Source organism: Neopelma chrysocephalum, unplaced genomic scaffold (genome assembly GCF_003984885.1).
Source record: "Neopelma chrysocephalum unplaced genomic scaffold, ASM398488v2 Primary Assembly neopelma1_84, whole genome shotgun sequence".
Taxonomy (NCBI): Eukaryota; Metazoa; Chordata; class Aves; order Passeriformes; family Pipridae; genus Neopelma; species Neopelma chrysocephalum.
In genome coordinates, this window is record NW_020897746.1 from 1593014 (window position 1) to 1608174 (window position 15161).

Sequence of the window (15161 nt, forward strand, 5' to 3'; positions counted from 1 at the left end):
GCCCGCCCCGGCGGCGCGTCCCCGTCGCCGGCCCCTGCCCGCCCCAGCTCTACACAAAGCAGCATGCACAGTCAGTCTCTCCCTCCCGCGCCCTCCGTGGCCTTCTCCTCCTTTTAGGCTTTCTTACACTTCCCCTTCTTCTCCCGCTGCTGGAACTTCCTGAGCCGCCGGGCCCACGTATCCCGCCACTGGATCACCAGGCTGGTTTTGTCCGCAATGATGCCGCTCTGGTCAGGAGAGTCCTCGTTGTTGCCCAGCAGCAAATACTTCTTCATGGGCTTGATTTTGGGGCACTTGCATGCTATGTCCTTGGAGTGGATCCACAGGGTCTGGTCTCCGCGCCGTATCCGGTTGCTCCCTTGTTTGTAGACGGAGATGATGTTGACCGTGAACTTCCACCAGTCGGCATTTTTTTCCGCTTTCAGGATGTGGATCTGAACAGCTGGAAAAAAAACAACACACGAGGCAAGAGAGGAAAAGATGTTACTGTCTGAGCTGGTGAGAAGAAAATGAATTTCAAGTCTTACCTAAATGGGCTGTGTGAAGAAGAAGGATTTTATCTCCAGAGCCCGGGCTGGGGGTGGCAGCGGACAAGGGTGGTGGGTGCCCCAAAACTGACCCTGTCCCCAGGCCACCCACCATGAGCAAGAGCAGCCAGTTCTGGCATCTGAGGGTCTCAGCAAAGGTTCTAAGACCACCACAGACTTGGGAGATGCTCTCCAGCTCTGCTGCCACACACAGCCCTCGGTTCCCAGGGAGAATGGATGTGGTAACCCAAGGCCCACGGGGGCTGCAGGAGTGGCTGTAACAGCAAGAACCATGGCATTCCTTGTGCTGGCAGCCCTGGGAATGACACAGGGCTACCCAGAGCAGTGGCAGGGAGCAGGTTGCTCGTCCTCCTCTGTGTCCAAGGGAGGACCAGCATCTCCCAGGACGTGGTTGTGAAACAAGCACAGGCAGAGCAGCTCCTGGGGCTGTTGGTGCAGCAACATCTGCCCCAGCACCTGTGAACTCTTAAAGTGATCAGAAAATCTTAAAAAAACCCAGGTGGATTCGTGTACACTGGACCTGTCTTTTCCCTTGAAGCCACAAGCACAGAGAGAATTCAAACCCTGGGACAGCTGGTGCCTCCAGCCTCGGGGGTGGCCTGAGCACAGGGCAGAGCCCCATGCATAGGTGTTGGAGGGGGCAGGACAGGGAATTGCCTGTTCCCAAACAGTGCTAAAGCCCCAGGCTGCGTCCTAGGACATGGGATGAATATTCTTTCCAATCCCCATGTCCAGAGAGCAGCTCATGCTCTCATGCTCTCACAGCCAGAGGATGTGTTTCTGCAGGAACCCTCCAGCCCCTCTGCTCTCCCTTCCTCACTGGATGGGCAACTTGGTGCTTCTGCACCAGGACTCTCAGGCAGCCCCAGGTTTTAAGAGAAGATGAGCCCCAGTCTGGAGCAAAACACTGGGACTACTCCTTATCTCCAAGCACTTGGAATCTGGAGGTAGGAAAGACCTGTGTGGGGCTGCAGCACATCTGCCCAGGGGCAGTGCAAGGAGGGAGCTCCTCATGAGACCCCGGCCTTGGAGCAAGACACTGAGCAGGTTCAGACCTATGGATGGATTTGGAAATGGGGAGGATCCCTGGTCAGATGTTTCCAGGAGATGTTCCTCAGTCAAGGTTGTCCATGTCTTGCTGTGGAAAAAGCCATTGCTGGAAAAAGCACCGAAGAAGGACTGAGGGTGGGGCTCAGAGAGCACAAGGAGAGGTCAGTGGCAGTGTCCAACTTTACTTCTGGCTCTGGCAGTCACTGGAGCATCTCTGCAGGTGCTGAATAGCAGCCTTGGGCTTCAAGGGGATAACTTACTGTGCTTGGCAGAGAACTGGGAGATCACAAACTCCCTAAGGAGGACTGACATGGGAGCTCAACTGTGATCCATAAGCAAGGTGATGATGTTTTCCAAGCCTGTGGCTGATGCTGTGTAATCTCCCCTGTTGCCATATGGGCTGAGAAAGCCTGGGGAGGGCTCAGCCCTCCAGCACTGCACCTCTTGCTCTTTCCTGAAGCACGGTTCCTACGTGACATTATCCCTGCAGCCACCAGCATCTGGGCAGGAGGGGTGGCCCACAGTGCCAACAGGGACAGAGAGGAGAGCTGGCTCAGCCACCACTGGGGTGGGAGAGGGCTCTCTACAAGGTCCAGCTGGGATGGTGCTGGACACCTGGATGCTTGAAGGGAGGGCTCTGCTCACGACTGAGTTCAGAAGGCCCTGCAGCCACCGTGGTTTTGTCCTGCAGCCCAGGTGGCCCCAAGCAGACAATGGTCACTTCTGCCAGCCTTCCTCCTCCTCTTCCTCCTCCTCCTTGGACACCTCGCCCATGCTGGACACATCCATGTCTCCTGGCCATCCCTACAGGTGCTGCTGTGCCCTCCTCAGGTGACATCCTTGGGTTTAACCCTGATTTGGGTTTAAATCAAAGGGAAGGAAAGAGACTTACATGGGAAAGGGAGTGTTTGGCCCCACAGTACGGTGAGGAAGAGGAGATACAAGCCTGGAGGCAGCTCCTGCTGCACCAGTGGCCTTCCTCCTGACAGCAGTTCCTCACAGTGCAGGGGTGGCAGATGAGGATGGGAACTGCAATCAGCTGGGATTGCATCCTCCAGGGAGTCTGAGCACATTCCTCCTCACTAAAAGTCAGCTTCCAGGAAAATATCCTCACCAGGCAGTGACTACCCAGCCCTCCTAGGGTTGCTGACTGTTGCTGACTGTCCCCACCAGCAGAGACAGAGGCAAAATCCCAGGTGGTGACACCAGCCCTGGCTGGGAGAGCAGGCAGGGGCTCCGTGCAGGCTGGTGCAGCCCAACTATAAAGTGCTTTTTTACTAAATCTTTGAGCTTTTCCCTTTTTCCCACTCTTCCCCCATGCCTTGGGAGCTATAACCCCCTGCCCATCCACCTGCCTGTCTCAGCTGTCTGGCCAGGCCCAAGCAGGGCCAATCCTGCTTCTATAAATTAACAGCAGGAGAAGAAACTCCCCAAAAAACCAGGCAAAACTCTCTCATTTGCCTTTTAACAACCCAATTTCCCCCCACCGGGTTAGAGATGGAGGAGAATCACCCCCTCTATAAAAACACACCGTGCCAACTGATCCCAGGCTCTGGGAGGAAGCAGAGCTCTGCAGCCCAGCACAGCTTTTTAACACGTTGCAAAATATATGGGGTATTTTTTTTTCAGAGCATGTCATGGAGGCCAGATGCTTTCATTAAAAAAAAATAAAGAAAAAGAAAAAAAAAGAGGAAAAAAAAAGGAAAAAAAACAACCCTAAGCTCTGACCATGTATTTCCCTGTCTGGTGTGAAGGTAACAAAATGTGAAGATTAGCCAATTTTTATTTTTTGGAAACAAATCTTTCCAAAAAAGCTTAAACCTTTGACCTGCCTTGGGTCCACACTGACAAAATGGAGAAAATGAATGAAAAGGAACCGGAGAGAGGTGGTTACAGGAAACTCCGCTCTAAAACACACAGTCTGTATTTTTTTTGATGTCAAGGCCCCCGTCTCTTATTTTTTTCCCCTTTTATTAATGAAGTGGAAGGAGTGAAAGCTTTGAGGAAGGCTTGGCTGCCGTGGCTGCAGCTGCCTCCCCTGACAGCCCGTTTTCTGCCCATAACTTCACATCCAGGACATGCAGTTCCCCCTGAGCCTGGTTTTGGAGTCCAGGTTTAGCAGTGCCTTGCCTGGGTGTTTCAGTGGTGGAGTGGGACCAGCTTCTCCAGCATCTCCCAAAGGACACAAGACATGCAGAGACATACCTAAGCTGGCTTCCCTGAGGGAATCCCCAGGGATTTAGACTCTCATTTCTCATGAAAGAGAAGGTTTCAGCCCCTTCATGATTTGGAGAGGGCTCAGCTGTGCCCCCTCCACCTCCCAAAGCTGGTTTTGGTGCTTGGTGTTGTCCTTACCTGCCATTTCCTAGGGCAAAGCTTGGCTTTGTCTGTGCTGGGGTGAACTGCTCTCACTTTGCTTTCCCACTGAACCCCTGTTACCAAGACTGTCCCTGTCACCACATCCCTGGAAAAACATCCCTGAAAGCATCCATGGGGCAGCCAGATGAGAGGATGCAATAGGGGATGGTGGTTATTCACCACTGGGGAGATGGTGCTCCCCTGGCCACGATGCCCTGGGAGTGGGTGGTGACCTGGAGCAGGAGCACAAAAATCAAACAAACTGCAGCTTTCACAGTGCTGCTGCTCCAGCTGGGGCTGGTGACAGTGGTTTCCAGGGAGGATGGGCCCCAGTGCAGGCTGGTGACATTGGTTTCCAGTGAGGATGGGCCCCAGTGGCTTGTCCCTGAGCTTTGCAAACAGTGGGGAGCTGAGCCCTGCAGGCAGTCTGAGGCTGCCGCACCCCAGACACCCCCACAGCTCCAGGGATTTTTCTCCAGGTTCACTGTTCTGCTCCCTGCCAGCCCCAAAGGAGCCCCAGTCAGCAATGGGCACAGAGAGCTGGGGGACCTGGTGAGCACATGGAGCAGCCCCATGAACCACATCCCACCCTACACTGGTGCTCCTGGACCACAAATCCTGCCTGGATGGTGCCTGACAAGTCTCACCACGTTATGCTGCTTTGGAAGAAGAAGGTGGCCGAGTGGTCCCTGGGCTGTGGGAGGGGATGGAGTGTCCCTGCTCCCCTCCTGCATTCCCTGGAGCTCAGCTCAGGGGCTCAGGATGCTGCCTGGCTCCCGGAGGCTTGGCAGGGAGCCTCCAGCCACAAGAAAGACCCAAAGGCTGGATGTTGGAGATGAAAGCAGAAGGGTGGATGGCTTGATGTTAATAAAAACAAAACCCAACCCAAAGCCTCCAAACAACATGTCTGAGGGCAGCTGCACGAGGCTTAAAGCAAAGCAGCTCCTTGCAGCATTCAGAGACCATGAGTCAGGGGCCCGAAAATCCTGGGATTGCCATGAAAAGAGTGAGGCTGGGAAAAAAATTAATTATTTAAATTTTTAGGTTTGCTTTTGGGGGTTGTGATAAATCTTCTGCTTTCGAGGTTTCCCCTGCCAAGGCTGACCTAGGCCTGGGCTGCAGGGCCAAATCTGTGCATCCTATTGTGGATACACAGAATATCATGTATATCCTGTGCACTGACCTGTCCATGGGAGCTGGAGCTTTGGGGAGCTTCCAGAGACTGGGAGCATCACTGTGCTGGCCCCTGGGGAAGATTCCATGGGCCCAGGGGGTGGCAGTGGGAGCAGAGCAGTTTGCTGGGAGAACAAGAGGGTCTTTGGACTGATGGAAGTAGGTGTTTAATATGGACTGATGGAAGTGGGAGCTTGGGGTTCAGGTGTCCCAGCCTGAGATGGGGCTTTCCAAAGGCTTGGCTCCCATCTCACTGCACAAGCAGAGTGGAGCCCATGTGGATTTTATTCCAACCCAGCAGCTAAAGGTGACCCCGACACCATCTGGGTTTGGGAATGTAAAGGGCTGGCTCCTCACTGGAGCAAAGAGTTAAAATGGGATTTTTCTCCTTATTTTTTAATTTTTAATTTATTTGGCGGCGGCTTTGCCTCGCTCCAGTTGCCAATTTCCTACTGGTTTAATATTGGAGATTTATGACCCCTAATCCCGGCCGGCCTGGGTGTGCCCTGGCCAGGGCACGGTCCCTCCCCATGGTGCTGAGGGTCCCCTCGCTGCCCGGGCTCACTCCCTCAGCACGTGGAGTGACTCCCTCAGCACAGGAGGGATTGCTCGGCACTTCCCCGCTCCAGGAATGGGATTTCTCCACCTTCCTGGGCAGTGGAAGGGTCTGTGAGCACCGGGGATGGTGCTTCCCCCCGTGCCTTGTGTTTTCCTGTGGATTCAGGGTTTTTTCTCCCCCCTCCCTCTTTGCAAGCTGCCTTTTGAAAACACGTTTTTCCTTTTTTCCAGCAGCCCCTGCCAAGCTCCTCTCGACAAAGGGGGTGACTAAGTGAAGGCTCCGCAAAAGGAAGGATTTTTTCTTCACTTTTTTTTCCAAGAAAGGGCAAAGTGAGCAGATGATCTCACCTTTCAGATGAGGATCCTGTTCCTCAGCCCCATCCTCTCCCCAGTGCTGGGCTGGGGACACAGGACCCAGCACAACGCTCTGGGATCATCTGGGCAGGATCAGGCCCTGCTACAGCACAGGGGGCTCAGAATCAGGGGGGAAATGAGGTTTAAAAGCTTCAGGTTTCCTTTACCAAAGCCACTTGGATGAGCCACAATCACACAGAGAGTGGGAAAAGCCCCAAAGGTCAGGATGAAATGGCAGCACCCAAGTGATGGTCCCACATCACCTGGATCAGCATCACCTGCTCTAATCAAATAATCCCTTCTCCTTTTGGGCCACGGGGGAATCTCCACCCTCAGTGGGTTCAGCAGGGATCCCCTCTGCTTCCCCAGGCTAATTTAAGTGATCCCAACCCAGTGAAACCCCTCCCCTACCCCTGGATTTCTGGGAGCTGGGTGACCCTGCGCTCCCCCACGCAGCCAAAGTAAACCCAGAAAAAGCTTTTCTGCTTCTCTTCTTGCCTTCTCCCCTCCCCGAATCTCCCAGCCCGCCCTCCCCGCGTCCTGTTTCACTCCAAATATTTGCACCAAAACCCACCTCGCAGGGAAAAAGCCCAATTTAAAATAAAAAGAAAAAACCCACAAACCCAACAAAAACAAACAGATAAGAAAAATAAATAAGGGAAAATATCCCCTTTGAATGGTTGAATGAAGCGGGGAGCTAAAAAGCCCCATTGAGGAGCGCGGGCGGATGATAGCTCCCGATTGAGCCCGCGGGAGAAGTAACTCTGTTCAAGCTAATTAGGGCCTTTTAGGACATTCAGCACAGCGATGGCAGCAGAACGGTGAGGAAAAGAGCCTCCTAATTGGCTTCCTGCTGGGGTGTCAGTCCCAAAGTCTTTATTATCCCTCCCTGCACCTTTTCATCCCTTTCTTCCCTCCCTCACCCTGGTGAAAGCCTGGACTGCCCCGGCACGGCACCGCTCACCCTGCTGCCTCACCAGGCTGGTTTGCCCTTGGAAAAGCAAATTTGCCGTGGCTGTGGGGCTGGTTGGGGCTGTTGGGGACCCCTCCAGATTCAGGAGGGCTCAGCTGGGAGCACCCCAGTTCCTGCACTCGCTCACCCAAACCAGCAAATGGTTTTGGCTCACTGGTGAAGCTGCAGAAGTGCTGCCGCGGGATAAAAGAGAAGAGAAAAGCTCTTTCCAGCTCCCCTAATCACTGCTCTGGGGGTATCTCTCCCCTTTTCATGGCTCCAGGGGTATCTTCTGCCCAAAAAAGCTCTTGACCTGCTCTCATCTCCCCGGGGTCTGTTGGAGCCCATGAGCCACTTTACAGCCTCAAACAAAACCAAGTGTGAGCTTTCAGCTGAACCCCCAACACCCCCCTGGTGACACTGGACAAGCCAAGGAGCAAAACCACACCAGGGCTGCCCCTTCAGCAAAACCCAGGTGCTGCCACCACCAAAACCTCCCAACCCTCGCCCCAAGAGCACAGGGAAAGGTGACACTGCTTGGCTGGAAAGTGCTCTGAGGGGGATGCACTTGCCTTTTTGTCCTCCCTTCCATTCTCCCAACCCCCAGGGCCGACTTGGATCATGACAAGTCCAAGTTTCCTGCAGTCAAGCAGGAACTGTTTTCTCCCCTCTTCAGAATGCAAATGCTCCAGTGTGAGCTCAGCTCTCAAGACATGCTGGAGAAGCCAGGTGGGAAAATGGGGGATGCATGTCCACATGTGGGAAATGTGTTTGTAGCTTCTTAGCCAGCAGAGAATTCACCCACAAGGAAACTCCATGGCTTTAGTGGCCTGGGACTCAGCCCTGCTCCCCTCCTTAATAACCCCATATATAACCTTAATAACCTTTTAGCAGAGACTTTCCCATGTGCCATTAAACCCTTTTATCCAAGGGAAAAGGCATTCCTTGGACCTTTCCAACATGTGATGAACCTCCAGCAGCTCCTACGAGCACGACCAGACCTCGGCACAGCCTTGCTGGATGGGGACCACAACTGCAGCCCAGCCTTGTCAAGGGATACTCTCTGCTCCACAACCATTTTGCCATGTGGATAAAGGAAGAATAAATGGGAATGGAAATAAAATATTTGCTCCCAAGGCCTTTTTCCCTCCCCTGAGCTCAGGGGGAAGTATCAGAGCACAAAGCCAGTGTGGAGCATCCCCTCAGCCAGCCCTGCTGGGAAGTGCCTTGTCCAGGGATGGGCTGTTAAATGGGAATTCGTTCTGCTCTTGCAAACACTTCCCAGACATGCTGAGCTGCTGCTGTGTGTTTGAAGGAGGAAGGAGGTATCTCCACTCCTGGGTGTTTTCATGCAGATGGAATGAGATGCTTTTGCTTGATAGTTTGGTGGAAATATATATACACACAGATACAAATATACACATGCATATATTTATATGTAGATATAGATATTAGATATCTTTTATGTAGTCCTCCACTGTGGTGGGAAAGACTGGCAGGCACTGGACAGATGCTAAACCCTGCAGCATCTCATATTCCCTGGGTTTTGCATGTGTGAAGGCTCAGCTTTGAGCTAGGCTTGCCAGTGCTCAGCCCACTCCCCATCCCTGGGTCAAACTCAAAAGCTCATGGTTGGTTCTTCCCCCAGACACTTTGCTCCCCCCTCTACAGTCCCTGGAGGGGGGAGATAACTTCCAACCCCTCCATAAGTTTAGCTGCATTTCTAACCATCCCCTGGCACACAGCATCTGTATTTAAGGAGATTTTTCCAGGTTGGTCCTGTTCCTGACACTCAGCTCATCCCAGCAGCGTTGGCATGGCTGGCAAAGGAGGGACAGAGCAGAGCCATCCCTCCCCACCTGCCAGTGGGTGATGTCTGAGCCAAGGAGGAGAGAAGCTCCTCCTGGGGTCACCCTGGATATGTCCTGCATGGACACTGCAAGGACCCACTGGTGACCATGTTGGGAATGGACCCACATTAAAAATAATCCCAGGAGCAGAGAGCTTGGGATGTGCCTGCTCCAAGCCACTGCTGCAGGGCAGAGCTGTGGAAGGATTCTCAGGACCTTGGGTACCAGCAAGGATTCCACAGTGTCCCTGGCTTGTCCCAGGGCTGCATCACCTTCTGAACTATCCTGGGATTAAAGGGGGATGGATTTGGGTGACAGGGAACTGCTTTCTGCTCATCCCCATGGCAAAGCACACTTTTTGAAAGCTGCTGTACCTTATAGCACTGTGAGAAGAGAGGGGACATGGTGTCATTGTAACCAAGAAGACACTGGAAATACCTGGAAAATATGAGTCTCCCTGCAGATGCTAAGACAACCCTCTAATCAGGGTCCATAGTGTCCTCATCCCAATTTCCCAAGAAACACACTGCATCACTTTCTCCACCAAGAATTGCTGCCCAGGGCTTCCTCTCCAAACCTGCCAAAAATCATTCCCAAAATTGCACACGACCCAGCACAGGTAGAGCTGGGCTGCCCATGGCTGGGACACAGCCAGCAGCCTTTCCCTGGGCTGGGAGGGCTTGGGGACACTCCAGAGGGGGATGCTCCTCCTCTGCATCCCTTTGCCACCTCTCATCCCTGGGAAGCAGCAGCGCTGAGAGGGAGGACTCACCATAGTCTTTCTTACAGTACTTCTTCATGTTGATCTTCAGTTTCCCCTTGGAGGCTTTGCAGTATGAGTCACAATCTGCACGGAGAGAGGGGGAGGGCAAGAAAACATTAACAAAACAAATTAGCCTTAAAATGAATAAAGGGCTGGGGGAAGGGGGGACGGCTCAAAGCTGCAGCCTGCCATGAATAAGCAGCGTGCCTGTTGATATCCATCTGCCAGGCCCCGATTGGGTCGTCTAAGGGGGCATTCAGAAAACCCTTCCTTTCTAAAGAAAGCTGCTCACAAAGGAAACCATCCTCCCGCCCGCCTCCCCCAGCCCGGCTTCCCTGGGCCGCCTCTGTCTTCCTGGGAGACCCCGGGGGCCTCCCTTATTGTGCCACCCAGAGCTTTTGAGAGCCACACAAATTCTCCCTGTTCTCCAGCTCCCAACTGGAGCCTGCCCGGAGCCCACAGAGGCCCCATTGTCACCCCTAACCCGGACCAGTGTCAGCCTTTGGCATTCATTGCCGAGAGATTCGGGCTGGGGTCACCCTCCGACAATGCGGGTCAGAGAGGAAATTAGCAGCCCATGAAGCATTAGCAAAGCCTTTTGGTGTCCACTCTACTGAAGTGTGCAAATAAAATGCCCCAGTAGGAACATTTCATTTCTAATGGGCCCCCACTGCTGGGACACGCCGGCCGTGCCCGGGCGGCGCAGGGGCCGGAGCGGCGGCAGGCGGGAGGGCTGGCACGGCCTCCTGGCACTGCCACCAGGGCTGGAGCCGGGCCACGGGCCTGGGTGGCTGCAGGGATGCTGAGCCCTGCCCCGGGAGCTGCTGCTCCCCAGGGACCTGCTCCGGTGAGGGATGTGGGATGTGGGATGTGGCTGGACAGCATCACGTGGTTGGTGCCCTCCAGCCGCTGCTGGGAACATTCCAGTGGTGCCACAGCTGGAGATGTACCACCCCGTGCCAGCTCCCAGAATCGGGGTGGGCTCATGGACGTGCTGCCCGTGCACATCTCATGTCTCCTCAGCACCCACAGGTGCTGGAGAGAGGCTCCCAGCACACAGAATCCCCTTATTCGGGAAAAAATGGGACACGTCTGGTACAGTGACAGCCCCCAGACACCTCCACTGTCCCAGCTGCCCACATCCCTCCACAGCCACCCATGGAGCCCAGGTGTGAAAACTGAAGTGCCACAGCAGGGCAGGGATGCAGGGAAGGATGGGAATGCTGCTGGTATCCCACAGCCAGTGCATGCCAGGTGCCCATATCCTGCCCCAGCCCACATGGGCAGTGCCAGACCAGAACACACTTGCCCAGGCAACACCCCCTCCTCTCCAGTACCACGACATGAAACCCTGGGGGAGAAGCTGTGCGGCATCTTCCCTGTCCCCCATCAGCAAGGCTGTGTCACACTCCGGAGTGGCACATGCCACAGCCTCAGCAGGGCTTGAGGCCTCATTCCTTGTGTGCTGCAAAAGCCCTTGCAGCACAAGTTCCTTCCCAGGGACACTGGCACTAAGCAGGTTGGGAGGGGAAACACAGGCACAGAGCTTGGAAGTGGCTGCACAGCCATAGCAGTGGCAGCATTTCCTGGCCATAACTCTGTTTGCAGCTCTGCTGTGCACACAGGGGCCGTGGTATGAAGCCAGCTTTGGGACAGGGCCATGCTGGAGGAGCTGATCTCCAGTGGTGGATGCTCAGAGCCAGCCCAGGCAAGGAGGGCAGATGTGGTGCACTGGGTGCTCTGCACCCTCTCAGCTCACCAGCCCCAGTACAGGAGGTGTCCCTGAGTGGGAGGTGAGTTCAGAACCACGGGGAGCTTTGTCAGGTGGAGAGGAGATGCTCCAGGAGGTCTCACGGACCCCAGATCCAACTCTGCCAGATGCCTCTGGCAGCAGAGCCAAACCCAGCCTGAGCCAAGCAGCAGCTGAAAAGTTTGAGTGGAGGAACTAACAAGTGAAGGAAACTCGAGGAGCTGGACACTCACACTTGCCAAGATCATCAGGTACCACCTCGGTACCAACACTTCTGATCCATGTGTGCCCCAGCCCCTCTCAACATGGCCACGAAGAGTTCCCCAGCTCAGCACCATCCTCCTGCCCCGTCTCTGCCTGCTGTTCCCACTCCTCAGGAGAGCATCCACAGGAATACATGGCTTCATCTTTCAGCATAACCCAGTCAGGGCCAAAACCAAAAGCCATGATTTGAAGCAAGGTCCCTTCCTCCTCCAATAGTCCCAGCTGAGGTTTCTGCACGGCTACAACCCAGCCAAAGCCCCTCAAAACCCAGGAGCTGAGCTGATGACTGAGGGTTTCCAGCCTCTGGTTCCATTTGCTTTTCTCATCTAACACGACTCTGAACATTGATTAAAACTTGAAATGCACTGAGAAAGGAGTGGATATTCCATAAAAGCTGTAGTTGAGATGATGGAGATTGGCTAGCAAAGTCCCAGCCATGCCTACGTGGCAGGATGTCACCATGCAATGGGGTGTGACTGCCCGGTGTCCCTGAGATCAGGGAACAGAAATATTCCTGATCCAACACACTGGTAAGATGTTCCTGGCCATAAACATTGCAGGAAAAGTCTATAAGGGAACTAAATGTGCATGCAGTGACCTGACAGCCCAGAGAGGCTTCCCCTCAGCTGCTCAGTGGAGCAGGGGATGACAAGGGACAGACAGGCCATCGCAGCTCCTACAGGTTTCTGACACCATTCTGCTCAACTGCTGATGTTCTCAGGACACCAGTGTGGTTATGATAAACATGGTGATGGTTCTCCCCTGGCACAGAAATCCTGGAGCTCTGTGGATATTCACTGCTGCTGTTACCCCTCAGCCCCTGGGCAGCAGCTGCTCTGCTACAGGGGCAGGTGGAGAGGGAGCAGCTGAGCAGGGACAAGCCTGGGAGCTCTGGCTGCACATCCCTCCTGTCCTGGCCAAGTCAGACAGATGCTGGCAAGCAGCTGGCTCTGAGCACTAGCAGGGTGGACAGCAGCTCCCACCTCCATGGCTCAGCCCCTGGATCTGTAGGGGGGTCTCCACCATCCAGGCTGATAGAGCCCACCTGGAGCAGATCCTCCTCCAGCCCAACTGCACTGCTTTGGGATCCACCCCAAGAAACAGCAATCAGATAGAAACCATTGCTCTGCACTTCAGTCCAGACCACTGACAAGAACAACCCCAAGTCACCTCAGCAACCTCTCCCCACAGGAACATCACTAACCACATCTGAGCTTCCCAGTCCTTGCACCACTGCTATGATAATTCCACACTGCCTGAGATTCCAGACCTGCTGGAAACCCATCCTCGTGCTGTTTCCCAGACAGGGAGCCTGTGGGGTGATTGGGCACCAACCAACTACCCCACACATGCTGCAGGACAGCACCCTGTCTCCACAGCACCCCATCCCACACCTCTGCTTGCTCCCAAGGTGAAAACCTGGAGCTCAAGACACCCACCTACAGCCGGGTCTGACCCTGTTTTGACTGACACAACCCTGTCCTGCCTTCTCTTTTCTCTTTCCCCAGCCCCACGGGCTGTGCCAGAGCCCCAGCTGGTTTGAATTGAACTCTCTGTGGCCAGAGCCAGCTGGTGTAAATCACAGTGAATCACCAGATGCCAGGGCTGGTTTCCGTGGGTGGGGGATTTGCCCCGGTTCATTTCCTTTGTCTCCGATGTGGAGAGCTCTCCTGCCTCCTGGGTGACTTGGAGGTTCTGTGGGGCCTCTTTGGGAGGGCAAATGAGATTTCCCAGAGCCAAGCATTGAGCCGGTTTGGCTGGGAAGCACTGCTGTGTGCATGGGGTAATGTTGAGAGATCACTGTTGCTTAGGGAAAGTGTGTGGAAGAGATGCTGCAGGATGTTATTTTAGTGCTGCCTAACGCCTGGGACAGACCCTGCTCTCATCCACCAAGGGACACTTCAGCATTTGGGCTCTGGGGAAGGTTTGCTGAGCTGCTGCTCCCTGATGGAAAGTGATAATGGAGCTGGGGAAGGGATGGGAGGGAGGATCAGCCGGCTGAAAGGGGAGGAGAGGATGGATGTGGAGCCCAGGGTGCTCTAACAGCCGTCCCAGTGACTCGTGGGTGTGCACAGGACATACAAACCATGTGAGACTCTTGCAAAATTTGTTCCCAGATGGTTCTGTTGCAAACCTCTGGAGTCCCAACACGTGTTGCTTGGTTACTCCAGGGACTTGCTGTCCTGCAGGTCCCTCTTGCCCCTCTCCAGGAGGCTGCAGAGGATCAGCCTGAGGTAACCTGCCCATGGAAGGTGATGCCAGAGTCTGGCCAAAAGGTCAGGCTGAAGATTAAGGGAGCTGCCTGAAGAGGTGAAGCCTCTTTGGGGTGGGGAACAACCTGGTACCTGAAGCATGGGGTGGTCGGTGTCCAGGTGCTGTTCAGCCAGGTGCTATAGGTGGGATGTAGGGGCACCAGGAGGGGCGGATGGGGTCAGGCCCAGCTCTCTGCCCACCGTGTTGTACAAACATCCCTTGCACACGGGGGTGCAGAACAAGGGTTGGTGCCCACCCTGCTGCTGTCCTGCCTTGCTCCTCCTCCAGGCAGACCTGTCCTCTCAGCCTGCCTGGCCCTGGGCAGGACCTGAGACCTCTCTGAGCTGCTCCTAGCCTTAATCTGACCCAGCCACCCCTCTTCTGAAGGATCCAACCCCCCCTGGCTACAGCACCGCGGTGCAGGAGAAACCAAGTGCTGATATCCAAGCACCCTCCTCCCCTGCTCCCGGCACTTTCCGCCCCGAGTTTGCTCAGCTGCACAAATATTTCAGAGCAAATCCCCGTTTCAGAGGCTCAAACCCAAAGCACAACCAGACCTTAGTGCTTTTTTTTTTTTTTTCCTTCATCACTGCCTCCCGGCGCGGTGACATCCTGCTCCTCCCTGCCGGGTCCCCGGGGCCGGGAGCGCCCGGCCGATTCCCTGCGGGGAAAGCACCAACTTTCTGCGTTTCCCGGATAAACAGAGTGGGAGGGGATCTGGGAAGAGGCGTTTGGCGCTACTTGTTCGCAGAGGGAGCAGGTGGCGGGCGGCTGTTTCGTGTCCGTCGCAGCTTAGTAAAAAGTGTCAGCACAGCCTTCAGCAGCTTTGCAGCTCAGCCCATCCCCTTGATATAACTAATTCTCTGGCTGAGCAAAGAGTTTTCACAGCTAAACACCTTCTTTGTTTTGCCTTTTTTTTTTTTTTTTTTAATTTGATTTTTTTTTAATTTTATTTTTAAACGTCTTCCTTTTGGGGTTGGGTCGAGCAGGGCTGGGGTTGCTCCCAGCAGACTGGGAGCTGTGGGATGCTGGGCCCCTGGTCACCCCGTGCTTTGCTAACGCACCACGTTCCTCCCAGAGGCTGTTTATTTAAGAGTTGGGACTCTGTGATCCTTGTGGGTCCCTCCCAACCCAGGATATTGTGTGACTCTGAGTGCTGATGCTCCCAGGGTTGGGCAGGATGGAGGTGCTGGCAGCAGAGCTGGGGGTGCTGAGTGTTGTTCCTGAGAAGACGCTGCACGAGGCGCCTCTTGCTGCGCTTGCAGTTCCAAAATGAGCTTTAAGCCCC

The 15161-nt window shown here is 54.6% G+C and overlaps 1 protein-coding gene across 1 annotated transcript in view; it reads right to left on the reverse strand.

The window, feature by feature from the left end:
- The window catches only part of NTN1 (netrin 1), a 96480-nt gene continuing 81319 nt past the window's right edge, over positions 1-15161 (reverse strand). The window contains exons 5-6 of the mRNA XM_027691775.1: positions 9616-9690; positions 1-442 (exon numbers count right to left, since the gene is read on the reverse strand). Of these exons, the coding sequence (XP_027547576.1) occupies positions 114-442; positions 9616-9690 (404 nt within the window). The 3' untranslated portion in view covers positions 1-113. The remainder of the gene's footprint in view (positions 443-9615; positions 9691-15161) is intronic.